At 47.5% G+C, this 15,704-nt stretch overlaps 1 protein-coding gene, 1 non-coding gene and 1 pseudogene across 2 annotated transcripts; 2 read left to right on the top strand and 1 right to left on the bottom strand.

The window, feature by feature from the left end:
• The first annotated feature begins 3,883 nt into the window (after window positions 1-3,883).
• LOC116460193 (inosine-5'-monophosphate dehydrogenase 1-like) lies at window positions 3,884-5,559 on the top strand (annotated as a pseudogene).
• Window positions 5,560-8,763: 3,204 nt separating this feature from the next.
• On the top strand, window positions 8,764-8,868 carry LOC116466108 (U6 spliceosomal RNA). Its single transcript, XR_004247366.1, has one exon. It is a non-coding gene; the product is annotated as a U6 spliceosomal RNA (small nuclear RNA).
• A 5,014-nt stretch (window positions 8,869-13,882) lies between these two features.
• On the bottom strand, window positions 13,883-15,192 carry LOC116460182 (histone H2B type 1-K-like). The gene has a single exon (XM_032141122.2). The coding sequence runs from the start codon at window positions 14,373-14,375 to the stop codon at window positions 13,995-13,997; it is 381 nt and encodes a 126-aa protein (XP_031997013.1). The 5' UTR covers window positions 14,376-15,192; the 3' UTR covers window positions 13,883-13,994.
• Between the last annotated feature and the right edge of the window lie 512 nt (window positions 15,193-15,704).

The raw sequence follows: 15,704 nt of genomic DNA, 5'->3' as shown, positions 1-15,704 counted from the left end.
ACTTCATCCTTTTGTTTTCAGTGTGGCGCCCATTCTCTGGATCCGTGCTGGCATCCCCTAGTTCCAAACCTCTCTTATACTCTCTAGAGAATAACCACCTAGCTTCGGCCATGTTGAGGAAAAGGCTGTAGCTCTGTAGCTTGGAAACTGGGAATCAGTTTCTCACCCAGCTTTTACCCATTCCATACTTAAGCCTCCCCTCCACCTCAACTTCCATGGGGTAACAATGCCACAGTTCTGTGTATTTAAAGATTCTTAGCATTTTCTTCTGCTGGTTTTGGGTGTGGTATTCTCAGGTGTGCTAAGGAATTTGCCACTGGTCTCTCTGCTTTTCAGCTTCTAAAATGATTTTGTGGTTGTTGCCCCTCTGCTTTCTCTGTATTTCTAAATTAATGTCCTTTTAAAAGAAATTCTTTTACTATATTTACTGTTTTGTAGTAGGATTTTAATAGAGGAGCAAAATTAAGTTTATGTATCAATCTGTGATTTCTTAACCCCAAAGTAAGGTTTTTCTTTGCTATTATTTTGCTGTCATTTATTGGAGTCCTGAATGGCCTAAAATGTATACCTTATTCCTTCTAACAGCAGCATCCCCTTTTAATTTTTGGGTGTGTTGGCCAGGCTTTAATTAGAGAGGAAGAACCAGTGTTTTTCATATATATACAAATTTGTTAAAGGAATTGGCTTACAAGATTGTGGGTGCTGGCTAAGCAAGTCCAGAACCAGGGAGGTCATGGGCACAGACCACAACTATTGTCTATGGGCAGTCAGGACGGAAGAGAATGAATAGAATGGAACTCCGCAGGCACAAGTACAGCAGACGCCACTGCCCATGGGTGGAATTTCTTTTTTCAGGGAAGCTTCAGCTTTTAAGGCCTTTTTAGGCTTCTGATTTTAAAGCTTTTCAACTGATTGAATCGGGCTCACCCAGATCTTTCAGAATACTCTTTTTTTTTTTTGAGACGGAGTCTCGCTCTGTCGCACAGGCTGGAGTGCAGAGATTCGGCTCACTGCAAGCTCCGCCTCCCGGGTTCATGCCATTCTCCTGCCTCAGCCTCCCAAGTATCTGGGACAACAGACACCTGCCACCATGCCCGGCTAATTTTTTGTATTTTTCCATAGAGATGGGTTTCACCGTGTTAGCTAGGATGGTCTCGGTCTCCTGACCTCATGATCCACCCATTTCAGCCTCCCAAAGTGCTGGGATTACAGGCGTTAGCCACCGCACCCAGCCCAGGATACTCTTAATATCCATCACGTCTGCAAAATACCTTCACAGCAGCACCTAGCTTAAATAACTAGGGACTGTCACTGAGCCAGCTTGACATGTACACACACACACATACACACATATCATCACAGTGGGTTTACCAGTAAATTTCTTCACTAGTTTCCCATAACTGGGCATTTGGATTACATTCTTGTTACTGTTATTTGTGTTTATAGACTTATTTAACATTATACTTACAGAAGCTTCTGTGGGGAGTTTTTAGTTTATAGATAAGGATATCAGGACCGTCAGTTACAGTAAACTTGCCTAAGCTGTTCTCTTATGCTGTGTACCGTTAAGAATAAAAGAAAATTTGTTTTTTTCTGAATTGCTGTCACAAATGTGATGTGCTCTGAGGAAGCTTAGGAACATCTAAGCTACTTTAATGTACTGTCACTTAAGTAATTTAAAGATGGGCAGAGGTGCTCAGAACTAAGTAAATATGACAATAAGAAGTGGGAATGGCAGGGCCTTAGGTGCCCACTTGCAGACTAGAGTGCCGTGTGGGGCCAAGCTGTGCCCAGAGCACATGTAGGGTGTGTGGCTGGTATCTGACACACATCTTAGAACACAGAGTGGAACAGAACAGAAGCAAAAAGCTGCTTCACCTTCAGCAACAATACATGCCGGTGTTGCTTTTTCGTAGAAATAAAAAGTGATAAATCTGAAATTACATGATATTTTGCTGTAAATAACAGCTCATTTTTATTAAGGTTATCTGCTAATAATAGAATGAAGATAAAATACATTTAACTTTTGTATTTTACAAGTTTAAGTTTTTCTTTATGTTTGGTAACCAGTTTTTGCATTTTTGTGTTTGAGATATATTAAATATTTACTTTTGTTAATATATTGTATAATTTCTAAATAGTTCCTCTTGTTCTTAAAAACCAATGTACTTTTTCAAATTGCATTTTTCATAACACCCTAAATACTTATTACTTAGTAAAAATACTAAGTATTTTTAAGGGCTACAAGATTTGGACTCAGCAGGTGATTCCAGGAGGCTGCTGCTTGAGGGAATCTTCATTTGTGATGAACACAATTGTTTGTTTAAAACCAAAAATCTCAAGAGTCGAATCTGAAAGATGTGTGTCCATGTACATATTCTTGAAAATCAGAAGGCAGGTTCCTTATTTCAGGTTAAAGCACAGATAATTGGCCCTTAGAAATGGAACCAATCAAAATGTCTACAAATGCAGAAGACCATGAGAGGGAATCCTACCAGGAGAACATCTTTGGGTCCCCTCAGGCTCCTCACTCCAGTTACCCCAACAATTGGAGAAGAAAGGCCCAGGTATTGGGGAACAATGCCAAAGCAATGCTTGATCCTGGCTGGAGTCAGTTCTTCTGTCCTGTACCACTGGGCTTGATTTTCCTGTGTGGTGTAATAGATGGATTATATGGTGCTGTCAATGTTGCTAGTATTAAGAGGTTAGAGTTACCACTAATAACCCAACTCCCGGGTCAGCAAAATCCTGTGCAATATCTACGCTGCCTGGGAAGGGAGCTCAGGATGACAAGCCAACTGCGGATGACGTTGTATCAATATCCAAATATGTTCCTGATGATACATTCTTCTGTGCTGTTGTGGGATCTGCAGAAGATCATTGCCAACGCTGATCAGGTTCAGAGAGATTTAAAGCCTTCATGCTGTCTATTCACAAGTGGGAATTGACTCAGTCTCTTAATCACAGCTCTGTTGATTAGGTCAGTGTGCAGCCTTGGGCTGATCTGTCATAATGGCATCATTATGACATCATTCTAGAGCCCAGGGACAAAACTAGCCGAGCAGTCAAGATGGTGGCCGCACATGCCCAGGTGACAAAAGCCAACACAGACCAGTGTATGGATGGGACAATTGTAATCCCTGTAGGCAGCAGCAGAGATCTAGCCATTCCTGGCCTCAGTGAAAGAGGTTAAAAAGGCCCTTGGAAAGTTTGACCTGTGCCCAGATGCCCTCGTGGTACCCCACGAGGATTAAACTCTCATCCAAGAGGTTTCCTAGTCATTCCACAGCTGCCAGTTGGTGGAACAAGAAACGCACAACATCATGTGCTGGGCTCAAAGCCCTGGAAAGGAGAGCAGGAACTATAATCACGATACTTTTTGTGCTTGTCACTGCATCAGCCTGCATGATCAAGCATGTGGGCATCCCCTAGGGGACACAGTGCCCTCAAGCTTATTAGATAGCTAGATATGACAACAACCATTCTGTGGGGGATGAATTCAGGGATGAAAAACAGAGGCCCACAGTGGGCACGGTGCATGTCCCCACAGTGGGAAGCCAGCCCATCTGTGGGAACTGCTGGCAGAAAACACTCCTCTTCCAAAACTGCGGGCCTCAGATGACCCCCAGGACCAGGTGGAGGCCTGACTTCTTGATTGCATGAAGGATCTCGCAGGCCACACCTCCGAGCCGGGTTGACACAGGTGAATAAAGGACTGGATGATTTCAGTGGGTGGGACTGAATACCTCCTTGGCTTGGAAGACCGCTCTCTGGAAGGATTTGGTGATCAGACCTTCCAGGGGCATTTTTTTTTTTTTTTTTTTTCCAAAAGTAGAAGGGATATAAAAACATTTACACTGAGATTCCCTGTCCCCGGCCTGTCTGGCCCGCAGCGGCAGTGTGCCTGCGGCAGGTGGCCACTCTGTTGTTTATGTCAGGTCGTGGGGTGTCGCGGCAGCCTGGCAGACTACCTGATCAGCAGCGGCACCAGCTACGTGCCCGAGGACGGGGTCACCGTGCAGCAGCTCTTCGCCAGCACCAACGGCCTCTTACCTACAACGACTTCCTGATTCTCCCAGGATTCATAGACTTCATAGCTGATGATGAGGTGGACTCGACCTCAGCCCTGACCCACAAGGGCTGAAGACACCGCTGATTTCCTCCCCTGTGGACACTGACAGAGGCTGACATGGCAATCAGGATGGCTCTGATGGGAGGTATTGGTTTCATTCACCACAACTGCACCCCAGAGTTCCAGGCCAACGAGGTGCAGAAGGTCAAGAAGTTTGAACAGGGCTGCATCACGGACCCCGTTGTGCTGAGCCCCTTGCACAGCGTGGGTGATGTGCTGGAGGCCAAGATGCTGCATGGCTTCTCTGGTATCCCCCTCACTGAGACGGGCACCATGGGCAGCAAGTTGGTGGGCATCATCACCTCCTGAGACGTCGACTTTCTTGCTGAGAAGGACCACACCACCTTCCTCAGTGAGGTGATGATGCCAAGGATGGAACTGGTGGTGGCTGACGTTGAAAGGCGTGACGTTGAAAGAGGCAAATGAGATCCTGCAGCATAGCAAGAAAGGGAAGCTGCCTATCGTCAGTTATCACGATGAGCTGGTGGCCATCATTGCCCACACTGACCTGAAGAAGAATCGACACTACCCTCTGGCCTCCAAGGATTCCCACAAACAGCTGTTGTGCGGGGCAGCTGTAGACATCCATGAGGATGACAAATACCACCTAGACCTGCTCACCCAGGTGGGCGTCAACGTCATAGTCTTGGATTCGTCCCAAGGGAACTCGGTGTATCAGATCACCATGGTGCATTACATCAAACAGAAGTATCCCCACCTCCAGGTGATTGGGGGGGAACGTGGTGGCAGCAGCCCAGGCCAAGAACCTGATTGACGCTGGTGTGGACGGGCTGCATGTGGGCATGGGCTACAGCTCCATCTGCATCACCCAGGAAGTGATGGCCTCCAGTTTGCCCCAGGGCACTGCTGTGTACAAGGTGGCCAAGTATGCCCAGTGCTTTGGTGTGCCCATCATAGTCGATGGCGGCATCCAGACCTTGGGGCACGTGGTCAAGGCCCTGGCCTTTGGAGCCTCCACAGTGATGATAGGCTCCTGCTGGCCACCACCATGGAGGCACCCGGTGAGTACTTCTTCTTAGAAAGGGTGCAACTCAAGAAGTACCAGGGCATGGGCTCACTGGATGCCATGGAGAAGAGCAGCAGCAGCCAGAAACGATACTTCAGCGAGGGGGATAAGGTGAAGATCACACAGGGTGTCTCGGGCTCCATCCAGGACAAAGGGTCCATTCAGAAGTTCATGCCCTATCTCATAGTGGGCATCCAGCACAGCTTCCAGGTTATTGGGGCCCACAGCCTTTCTGTCCTTTGGTCCATGATGTACTCAGGGGAGCTCAAGTTTGAGAAGCGGACCATATCGGCCCAGATCAAGGGTGGTGTCCATGGCCGGCACTCTTACGAGAAGCAGCTGTACTGAGGACAGCGGTGGAGGCCGAGGTGGTGAAGGGGGTGCACTCCAGTGTCCACCTTGGGGCACAGTCTCTCTCCATCACTGAGTGGTACACAGATTTGCACCACGGGTTCCCCAGCTCCTTTCCAGGGAGAGAGGAGGGGAGGTCCTGAGGGGTCTGCGGCCCCTTGCTTGGCATCCCCTGCAGAGTCAGGACTGCTCCCTGGGCCAGGCTGCCCTGGGAGCCCCCCTGCTGAGCCAGCTGGGTTCTCAGGCCCTGCACCTGCCTCAGGTCTTTCTTGCTGCAGCCTGCTGCAGCCTCCTTCAGCCTGGCCCCCACCCCAGGGGCAGGCAACCCCTCCTGGCTTCTCTAGGGCACCTCCCTGCCCCCAGCCCCCCAGGAAATGGTGCTCTCCTGGCCTTGCCTGTGGCCCTTCCAGGGTCCTGTCCCTTCAGCCATGTGGCACTTCTGAGCTCCTGACCTAGGCCAAGGGGAGGTCTCGGCCACCTTCCCTGGCCCTGGGCTACCCTTGGGTCCTGCTCCTCAGGCTACTCCCCTGTCCCTGGCCCTGGGGAGGAGGCTGCCCTGGTCATGGCCACTTGCCTGTCATTCCTGACTCACCACCGTCCCCAGGTGTACCATTCCTGCCCTCTCCCTCAGCTGCAGTTGAAGGCTTTAACTTTGCACACTTTGGGATCACAGTTGCGTCAGTGTGTATTAAATAATCAGAATAAATCAAGCAGGTTTCAACGCCTCCAAATATATATCTATGTCTATATAGATATAGATATATATAGGTATCAGTCTCATGCCACTCTTCATCCCAAAAAGTAACACTATTTTTATCTATTTCTAAATCCCTACTGCTGCTTTCTGCAGATACCAGCTAAATCAAATGTGAATTCGTGTTCCCTCCTTCACACCCAGAAGGTAGCATACATAAATGTTCAGTATCTTAATTTTTTTACACATAACACAGAAAACAGGTGTCATGACCCTATTGCAGTCACTGCTGTGGTGGCAAATGGACTCATTAGAGGAGGGGAGTCTGAAAATGCAGAACTGCCAGGTGAGGAGCCTAGAGGCAGGAGAACGCAAGTCCATGTCAGTAGGGCGAGGGTTCAAAGTGCATCCTGGGGAGCCTGCTTCCCTGGCAAAGGTGCTACCAAAATGCTAACCAGTCCTCAAGAAAGACAGAGAAGACTGGGAGAGGGGTGTGTGTGTATGGGGTGGGTGTCGGGGAGCCCTGGGGCTATGTGAGCTCTTAGCAGAAGAGTTGCAGCCCCTGTCCTGGGAATCACATGTAGTGATTCCTGAGTGTAGAACAGCCATTGTGTATCCTGGGGTCACAGGGAATAGAGATCTTCTCCTGAAATTGGACAAGGAAGAGTGCCCGTCTGGGCTCACCCTCTTGGTGCTTATATAATATTTTGAGCTTGAAGTGTTGGATGAGACCTTGAGACCTGAAGGGAAGGGAGGAGCTTGGAGGGAGGGACACCAAGTACTTCAAACGTCCTGGGAAGTGAAGAAAGAAATGTATATTGGCCACCACCAAGAAGAAGATGGCAGGGAGGTTTCCCCTGAGGACTAGGAGTCGTTGGTGGTCATCTAGTACTGTGGGTGGAGATGCTGCCTTCGGGATTCACTATGGGTGATGGCTGGAAGGGACCGGAAAGATAAAAGGGCTGGACCTCTGTGGTCTTGTGCAGTGTGCACCACCATGGGAATGGGCTCTAATATTTGCAAAACACCTACTATGTGCCAGACATTATACTGGGTGACTTTCCTATGCTTTTATATGTTTGCCCAGGGTTAAGGTCCTTTATTCTTTTTTTTTTTAATGGTCAGTATTTCGTTGTGGCATTCTTTTATTCAAATTAAAGTTAAACTTATTTTTATGAGGTCAGTGTGATTACACATCTAATATAAAGAGCAACAAACCTTGTTATTTTAAAACCACAGAAAATTATTTTGATATATTGAGCCAAACATGCAAAACTTGACTTAAAATTGCATATTTGATGCATTTAAGATAAATTCTAAATGAAAATCTAAATCATGCTTTTATTGTAAATATTAATATAGGCACATGGAAAACATCCAAGCAGTATAAGCAATGCATGAAGTAAAAGGTCTGAGTCCATTGACAGTGTAAAGGGTCTGGCTATTACTACCTTAACTGTGATCACACTTCACTTCTGTAATAATTATAGACCACCCAAATGAGAATGAGCAACAGCTACTTATTCTCAGCTTGGTATATACCCAGAGAGTCAGCCATGGTCACTTGCCATTGCAGACACTCAAAGGCAGTCGGGAGTGAGAAAGCTTTATGGTGGGAAAAGGGGAGGCTTCAGGTGAGCCCTGATCAAAGGCTGTTGGCATCTGGAGGCTGTGGGTGAGCTAACTAGAAGCAGGGTATCCTATGTGATTGGTTAGGGAAGCATATTTGGCCTTCTCTGGTTAGTCCTACTAAAGGATTTTCAAAGCAGAGGTGAGAATTAGGGAAGCTGGCAGGTATTGATCAAGTCCTGGCCATTTGGGACCAAAGGCTACAGGGGTTGTTTGGCTTCCTGGACTGGTTACTGCAGACTGTGGGTCAGAGTTCTGTTTTTGTATATGATCTGTCTGTGTATTCTAGTAGATCCCATAATGAAACCACCAGATATGAGTTACAGCATGAAGTAAGTAAGTACACAGTGTCAACTGGAATGTGTTCTTGCCAAAAATCTCCACCTGGGTCTTATCAAGGCTTTCAATTCAACTGCTGGTTTACAGGAAGTTTAGGGAATGAAGACACAATCAGGCAAATCTAAAATGAAGGATATTCTATAAGACAATGATCTGGTCTCTTCAATGCTATGGATTTAAAAAGAGCTGGGGAAGGAGGGCTGGTGGGAGGACTGTTTTAGATTAAAAGAATGTTGAGACTTGAATAACCAAATAAACATTGAAACTGGCCCAATTTTCTCATAAAACTGAAGTTTGGGCCAGGCGCGGTGGCTCATGCCTGTAATTGTAGCACTTTAGGAGGCCAAGGTGGGTGGATCACCTGAGGTCAGGAGTTCGAGACCAGCCTGGCCCACATGGCGAAACCCCGTCTCTACTGAAAATACAAAAATTAACTGGGCATGGTGGCATACACCTGTAATCCCAGCTACTTGGGAGGCTGAGGCAGGAGAATCACTTGAACCTAGGAGGTGGAGGTTGCAGTGAGCCAAGATGGTGCCACTTCACTCCAGCCTAGGTGAAAGAGTGAAACTCTTGTCTTAAAAAAAAAAAGTGCTCACTTCAGCAGCACATATTCTAAAATTGGAACGATACAGAGAAGATTAGCATGGCCCCTGTAAGGATGACACTCAAATTGGTGAAGGGTTCCGTATTTAAAAAAACAAAAACAAAAATCTTGAAGCTTGGAAAACTTACATTTGTCTTATCTGAGTTCCTTTCTCGGGAAACCAACCATCAGGCCTCCTGAATGATACCAGGAACTGAGACTTTCCAGATCACTGCCACTGGACAATGAGGTGCACCTGCTCCTTGTTGACCAACTTCTTATCCCTGCCTCATTCCTGTTTTCCCACATGTGGTTACAATGAGATGCTGGACCCCCTTATACTACTGCCTGCTGCCTATTGACCAACTTCTCATCCCTGCCCCTCTTGTTTTCCCTCCCCACTATATAAACCCTTAACTTTAGTTGGTGGGAAGGGACATATTTGAGGCTGGTCTCCCTTCTCTGGCTGACATCACTCAAATAAATTCTTCTTCCCTGGCAATACTTGTTGTCACAGTGATTGGCTTTCTGTGTGGTGAGCAACAGGACCTAGACCAAGCCCCTGGTGATCAGCAACAACATTTGGAAAACAATTGAGATTTTCATATGGACTCAATTGTATGGTATTGGGGAATCACTTATTGTGTTAGGGTGTTAATGGCATCTTGTAGGGGAATATGTTGAGGCAATGTAAACTCAACACTTTAAAGATGCAGCATCTGAAGTAATTTCCTCTGAAATGGCTCAGTAAAAAAAATTTATAATGCAGTATGGCGAAATGTAGTTTTAGATCTAAGTGGTGAGTACATGGGTTTTCATGACAGAAAAACAGACTAGTCTATGTTTGTACTTTTTATAATCATGTTTAGAGGGGAGTCTATTGTGCTGTATCTTAAATTCTACTTAGTAACTACTGTTGCAGTTTAATGTCTATACGAGTAAAAAATAGTCTTATATTCCCCTTTCATATTTTTTCCTAAACATAATTATAATCCACCTACTAGATTTTTTCCCTACCCAATGCCATGAAAATTTTCCTATATCAGACCATGTGGATCTGCTGCATTCTTTTTTATGGCAACACACATAGTATTTATTTGGGAGAATGTACTCACTTATTGAGTATTGATAACTTCATTTTTTAGTCTTTCCACTGTTAAAAGCATTATATTACTCTAGTCTCAAAGAAACAGTGAAGGAGGCATTGAAGGAAATAGGCTGGTTGCTTGCCATGAGAGATAGAACCTAGGATGCTGACCAGGATGGTTGAGAAGGTGGTCAGCCCAGCCCAGAGCTGGTAATGGGAGGGGACTAGTGTCTGGAGAAGCAGCCAGGTGTTCTCATCCCTCAAGGGACACAGCATGGCCAAGGGAGGTGGGAGCCAGAGGAGAGGGGAAACTGACCATGACTAAGAGCCTCTCCTTAAACTCAGTCAGTTTCAGTGAAGGTCATGGTTTCTAAGGTTTAGCTGTGAGACATCCTCATTAGGTTTTTTAAAGGGAAGGTGAGGGTTAAAGAAAGAGAGTCGGCGGCTCTACAGCAATGCAGGTTCTATGTTCAGCATAAGACCTGCAGAGGTGGGGGACCATCTTAATGCCAGTGCTCACCGCTGCTTACTGGCTGGGGCAATTATAGCCCTGAGCGGGAGGGATCTTGGGGACCATGTTGCCTGGGAAAAGGTTGATAACATGTTCCCACAATGAGGTGGTTTGGCCCTTGTTCTGGCTGAATGTGATGTTCTTTGTACTTTTTTGCAGCAAAGTGTAAGAAAGTCAGGTGGTTGGTCAGGCTGTTTCTCATGGCCCAAACCCCCATGGAATGTTTCACTTTAACCAAGATGTGTGAAATGCAGGAGTATGGGTGGGGGGTGTTTACAGAATGGTGCAGTTTGGACTAACAGTCCTTAGGGCAGGGGCAGCTGCCTTTCCAGCCACCTTATGTCTGCCTGGGCACGTGGACCCTTGGGGTTGTATCTGTGCTGACTGGCTAATGCCGTGGCGAGAGGCCTGAGATAGCCAGCCTGGCCAATTCCACCTCCAGCAGGCTGGCAGGGTTGCAGCAGCCGTTAGGGAAGGGCCAGATAGGGGGTGTGCATAGACCATACTGTGAACATATGCATGAGTGACTATGGCCCAGTCAGTGTCCTGCAGACAGAGAGGCATCTGTTCTGTTAGGACAATGACAACAAATACTTCAAATGTCATCTCACAAGGGGCCCTATCATCTCTTACCCTCATCCCTCAGGGCAGTTAGGAAGGGGAGATGACCCATTTCCAAAGTGGGTACCGTTGACTGTGAGAGAGGTAGACTTCTTAAACATCCTTTTAAGGGCTTATTTTCAAGAATTTTTTTTTTTTTTTTTTTAAAGAATTCAATCAGAGGTGATTGCTAGAAATAGGCAGGTGGCCTGGTGGCATGGGTGCATTTTTCAAATGTTTTGTCAACAAAGCTGCAGGGTCCTGCTACTTTTGTGTGTAGATCAGAGCCCAAACCAGGATCTTTGCTTGGAGGAGAACCTCCAGAAAAGCCCCTCTTAGCTGTGTCCCTCTGCAAGATGAGTGGGCAGCCTTGCCCTGCGAGCTTGGACAAAACTAAAACTCCAAGCTCCCCAGAGACAGGATGGTTCGTGTGCATTCCTCCTCGGAGGCCAGCTTCCTCTGGATTTGTTCTTAGGCTTTTGCAGTCGAGGGCCACTGCAAAAAAAGTTATCCAGGGAGATGACATGGCAGCGAGGGCTCTGGCTGGCCCCGTAGATGAGCCTAGAAGACGAGATTAGAGCAGCTCAGTGTGCGTGCATGACCTCAGTGGGGATCTGAACCATCAAGAAAACCATCCTATTTGTGGGCAAGAATGTCTGTTCTTGTTTGGGATCAGTGGGTCAGCAGCAACACCCTATGGCAGCAGCAGAAGCAATGGCAGCTTACAATTGCGGCTGGTTCTTAACTCTCGCCAAGAGAATGGAGAGGTTTGGCCTATCCCCAGGGGAAACAGGACTGAGCCACCTCTAGCGATTCTTGGGACAACTCAAGGGGTCTAGGGTGTTCCCAGGAGAGACACTGGGCCTGCTGCTAATCTGGAAAGAAGGCCGAGAGTGAATTTAAATGAAATAGAAAATGCATCATCACCCTGACCACAAAAAGCAGCTCCTCTGCCCACACAGAGGTAGGATACAGGCGATCAGATTCCCCGCGTTCCTGAGGCTGTCCTTTGGAGGACAGATCACAGGTCAAGTTACAAAACTCATCCTACAGCAAATCCTGACGGCAAATCCAGAGACGTTTTAGGGGGACAGTGTCACTGGCTTCAAATATCTGTGTGGGCGGAGGATTACCTAGGTGCCGAGGCAAGAGACTTAAGGCACAAACTGTTTCAGTATAATAAAGAAAATAGTTAGAATAGTCATAATACAAATTAGATATAGAGATGATCATGAACAATTATCAATCATTATCAACATTATTAATCATTAGCTTTTAATACTACTCTTTGTTGCATTACTAATATAACCCAGGAATAACCGGTGGGTATAGGGTCAGGTGCTTAAGGGACATTGTGAGAAGTGACCTAGAAGGCAAGAGGTGAGCCTTCTATCACACCTGCATAAGGGCTGCTTGAGGGCTCGTTGGTCAAGTGGTAACGCCAGTGTCTGGGAAGGCACTGTTACTTAGCAGACCGTGAAAGGGAGTCTCCTTTCCTTAGAGGAGTCAGGGAACACTCTGCTCCACCAGCTTCTTGTGGAAGGCTGGATATTATCCAGGCCTGCCCACAGTCATCCGGAGGCCTAAACCCCTCCCTGTGGTGCTGTGCTTTAATGGTCACGCTCCTTGTCCACTTTCATGCTCCTCCAGTACTCCTGGTTCCTCTTTGAAGTTCGTAGTAGATAGCAGTAGAAGAAATAGTGAAAGTAAAGTCTTTGATCTTTCTTGTACGTGCGGACAAGAAAACGCTGTCGTATGCTGCCTTCTCTCTTTGCTTTGGCTACCTAAAAGGGAAGGGCCCGCCTATCCTGTTATCACGTGACTTGCTTCACCTTGTAAATCACTTAGAAGATTCACCCTCCTTACCCTGCCCCCTTGTCTTGTATGCAATAAATATCAGCGAGCCCAGCTGTTCGGGGCCACTGCCGGTCTCTGCGTCTTGATGGTAGTGGTCCCCTGGGCCCAGCTGCTTTCTCCTTATCTCTTTGTCTTGTGCCTTTATTTATTACAATCTCTCGTCTCTGCACACGGGGAGAACACCCACTAAGCCCTGTAGGGCTGGACCCTACATATCTGGACGGCCATCAGAAGCAGGCCCAAGAAAAGACATTCCAGGAGGCAGATTTCTGATCAGCATGGAGAACAGCTTCCCTGCCACTGCACACATTCCGTGGTGCAAGCAGACCCTGGGCCGGGCAAGGCTGGTCCATGAATTGGCTGGGCCACAGTCCCTGCCACTGCCTCCCTGACCCCAGTCCAATTCCTTGCTGGGTTTTCAGGTTGGAACTCCACCTACACACGGAACTAATCTGGGGGAGTCACAAAGGGTCTCTGGTCTCCTTCCCCAAATGTCCCTTACTGGCTGTTTCGTGGTAGATAGCCCCATACCCTGGATGTGAGGTCCTTCCCCTACTCTTTTTGCCCTGCAGTCCTGCTGCCCCCACCCCAGGGCAGGATTGCTTCCTGGGAAGGGAACCCAGGAGAAGGCAGAGTTCAAGTTCTCTTCATTGGCTCCTGGGAATGTACGTTTGGGTCCATGAAGACAAGTTCTTCTGGGAGGAGGCCGAGGACTCCACCTAGGATAGCTGATGAGCACCTTCTTAACCGCGACAACTAAAAGGACTTTTTTTTTTTTTTTTTTTTTTTTAAGAGAAAAGGCATACAAATTTATTAAGATACAGGGCTGAGACCCACAGAATAATTACCCCAACCCCCCAGTGGGGTACAGAAGCTTATATACCCTTTGTCAGAGGCAAAAGAGGAGATGGGTAATGTAGACAATTCTTTGAGGAACAGTAAATGATTATTAGGGAGAAGGAATGGACCAAAGAGACAGAAATTAACTTGTAAATTATTCTTTGGAATCTGAATGAGATCAAGAGGCCAGCTTTATCTTGTGGAAAAGTCCATCTAGGTATGGTTGCATTCTTGTCTTCTGCAGTAGATAATGAGGTAACCGAAGGCAATTGTGCTGCTTTTGATAAGAAGCTTTCTTGGTCATATCAGGAAATTGCAGAGAAAGTCCCTCCTTGGCAAGTTTACTTAGCGCTGGTGTACTTGGTGACGGCCTTGGTGCCCTCGGACACGGCGTGTTTGGCCAACTCCCCGGGCAGCAGCAGGCGCACGGCCGTCTGGATCTCCCTGGAGGTGATGGTCGAGCACTTGTTGTAATGCGCCAGGCGGGAAGCCTTACCCGCGATGCGCTCGAAGATGTCGTTGACGAAGGAGTTCATGATTCCCATGGCCTTAGAGGAGATGCCAGTGTCGGGGTGGACCTGCTTCAGCACCTTGTACACGTATACGGAGTAGCTCTCCTTGCGGCTGCGCTTGCGCTTCTTGCCGTCCTTCTTCTGCGCCTTAGTCACAGCTTTCTTTGAGCCCTTCTTGGGCGCGGGGGCAGACTTTGCTGGCTCCGGCATGTCGAAGGCGAACTACGAGTCTGAGGCGAGCAGGAGATCGAGAAAACGGGAAGTAATGTGTAAAAGGACTTCTTAATAAGGTCCTAATTACTTTTCATTTCTTAATGAGGCTACTCAAAAGCAGGAGAAACATGAGTGAAAAGGATTGGTGCATTTCTACCTGAGACTGCCTTTTTGAGAGCTTAAGAATGACAGCTGGTGGCCTGGCTTCCTTAAACTCCTGGTATGAAATCAGGGGAAATTCTGACCTCACTTCGGGTGTGTGTACTGAGTAAACTGAAATTTCTTTCTTGTATGAAGAGTGAAGGTATGGCTCTGAGCACAGAAATCCCTTCTGGGTCCCAGAAATGTCTTTTTCAAAGGGGTTTGTGTTAAAAGGGTTCTGGCTGTGCCTCTGTGACATGGACAGAGTCAGCCCGGTTCTTTGGGTCTCAATGTTCCCTTCTGTAAAGACAAAGCTTGGAGACTTTCCCTTGGGATGGGGGAAGGGAACACATGGAGACCCCCTAGGAGGGCAGTGAGTCTCACGTGGTGTCTGTTTCTAGAGGAGCAAAGCTGCTTCCGGTTACCTCCTGGGTGGGGGCTGCTTGCCCTGTGATGGGGCAGCTGGCCCTCAATGTGATGACGATGACACCTCTTGGGCCGGACTGGGATGGGTTGAGTTGGGCTCACAGGGAAAGTTGTCCAGAGGTTGAACTGTGTCTCAGAGTGTGGCCTGACCACGAAGAGTAGGGTCTGTCTGCAGCTGCTGCACCCCAACTGGGGCTGGGCCTTCCTCCTGGGTCCTGTACTCAGCTGGGGAGCATGGCAGAAGCACCAGCTCTCCCTTGCCTCTCCCCAGCACCTCATGGCATGAGGGCTGGGACCCCTGCTCCGCTGGCTAGGTCCATTGGGCCGAAGGAGGGTCTAGTTTTGACTCCTGGCCTTTTTCTTTTTTATCATATAGAAAATATTTTTAAGAAATAAAAACCTTTCTCTGCCCTGGTTATACTGCCCAGCAAAAAATTCTTCCCGCCTCTTGATATGCTTTGAGTCAAACATCTCTCTCTAAAAAACTCACAGCAGTGTGGCCTGAGCTTCAACTTTTAATTCTCATTGAAATTTGAATTTAAATCACAGAGATAGTATATGGTTGTTGTGTTCAAACAACACAGAAGAATATAGAGACTCTGGAAGGAAGTTCTGCTATCGCCTCCACCCCTCTCCTCCCCACTCTCCTCCCTTCTCTTTCTGGCCTGAGTATCAGGCGACATTGCTTTGAGAGGCCACAGTATGCAGTCTGGGTTGGAGGGCCAAGCCAGCGACAGGAGGAGCATCACCTCAGAGAGA

Source organism: Hylobates moloch, unplaced genomic scaffold (assembly GCF_009828535.3).
Source record: "Hylobates moloch isolate HMO894 unplaced genomic scaffold, HMol_V3 SCAFFOLD_3, whole genome shotgun sequence".
Lineage (NCBI taxonomy): Eukaryota > Metazoa > Chordata > Mammalia > Primates > Hylobatidae > Hylobates > Hylobates moloch.
This window is presented reverse-complemented; position numbering and strand designations above follow the sequence as displayed.

Excerpts from the sequence above, each read along its gene's own strand:
- LOC116460182 (XM_032141122.2), bottom strand. The coding sequence starts at position 14,375 with ATGCCGGAGCCAGCAAAGTCTGCCCCCGCGCCCAAGAAGGGCTCAAAG.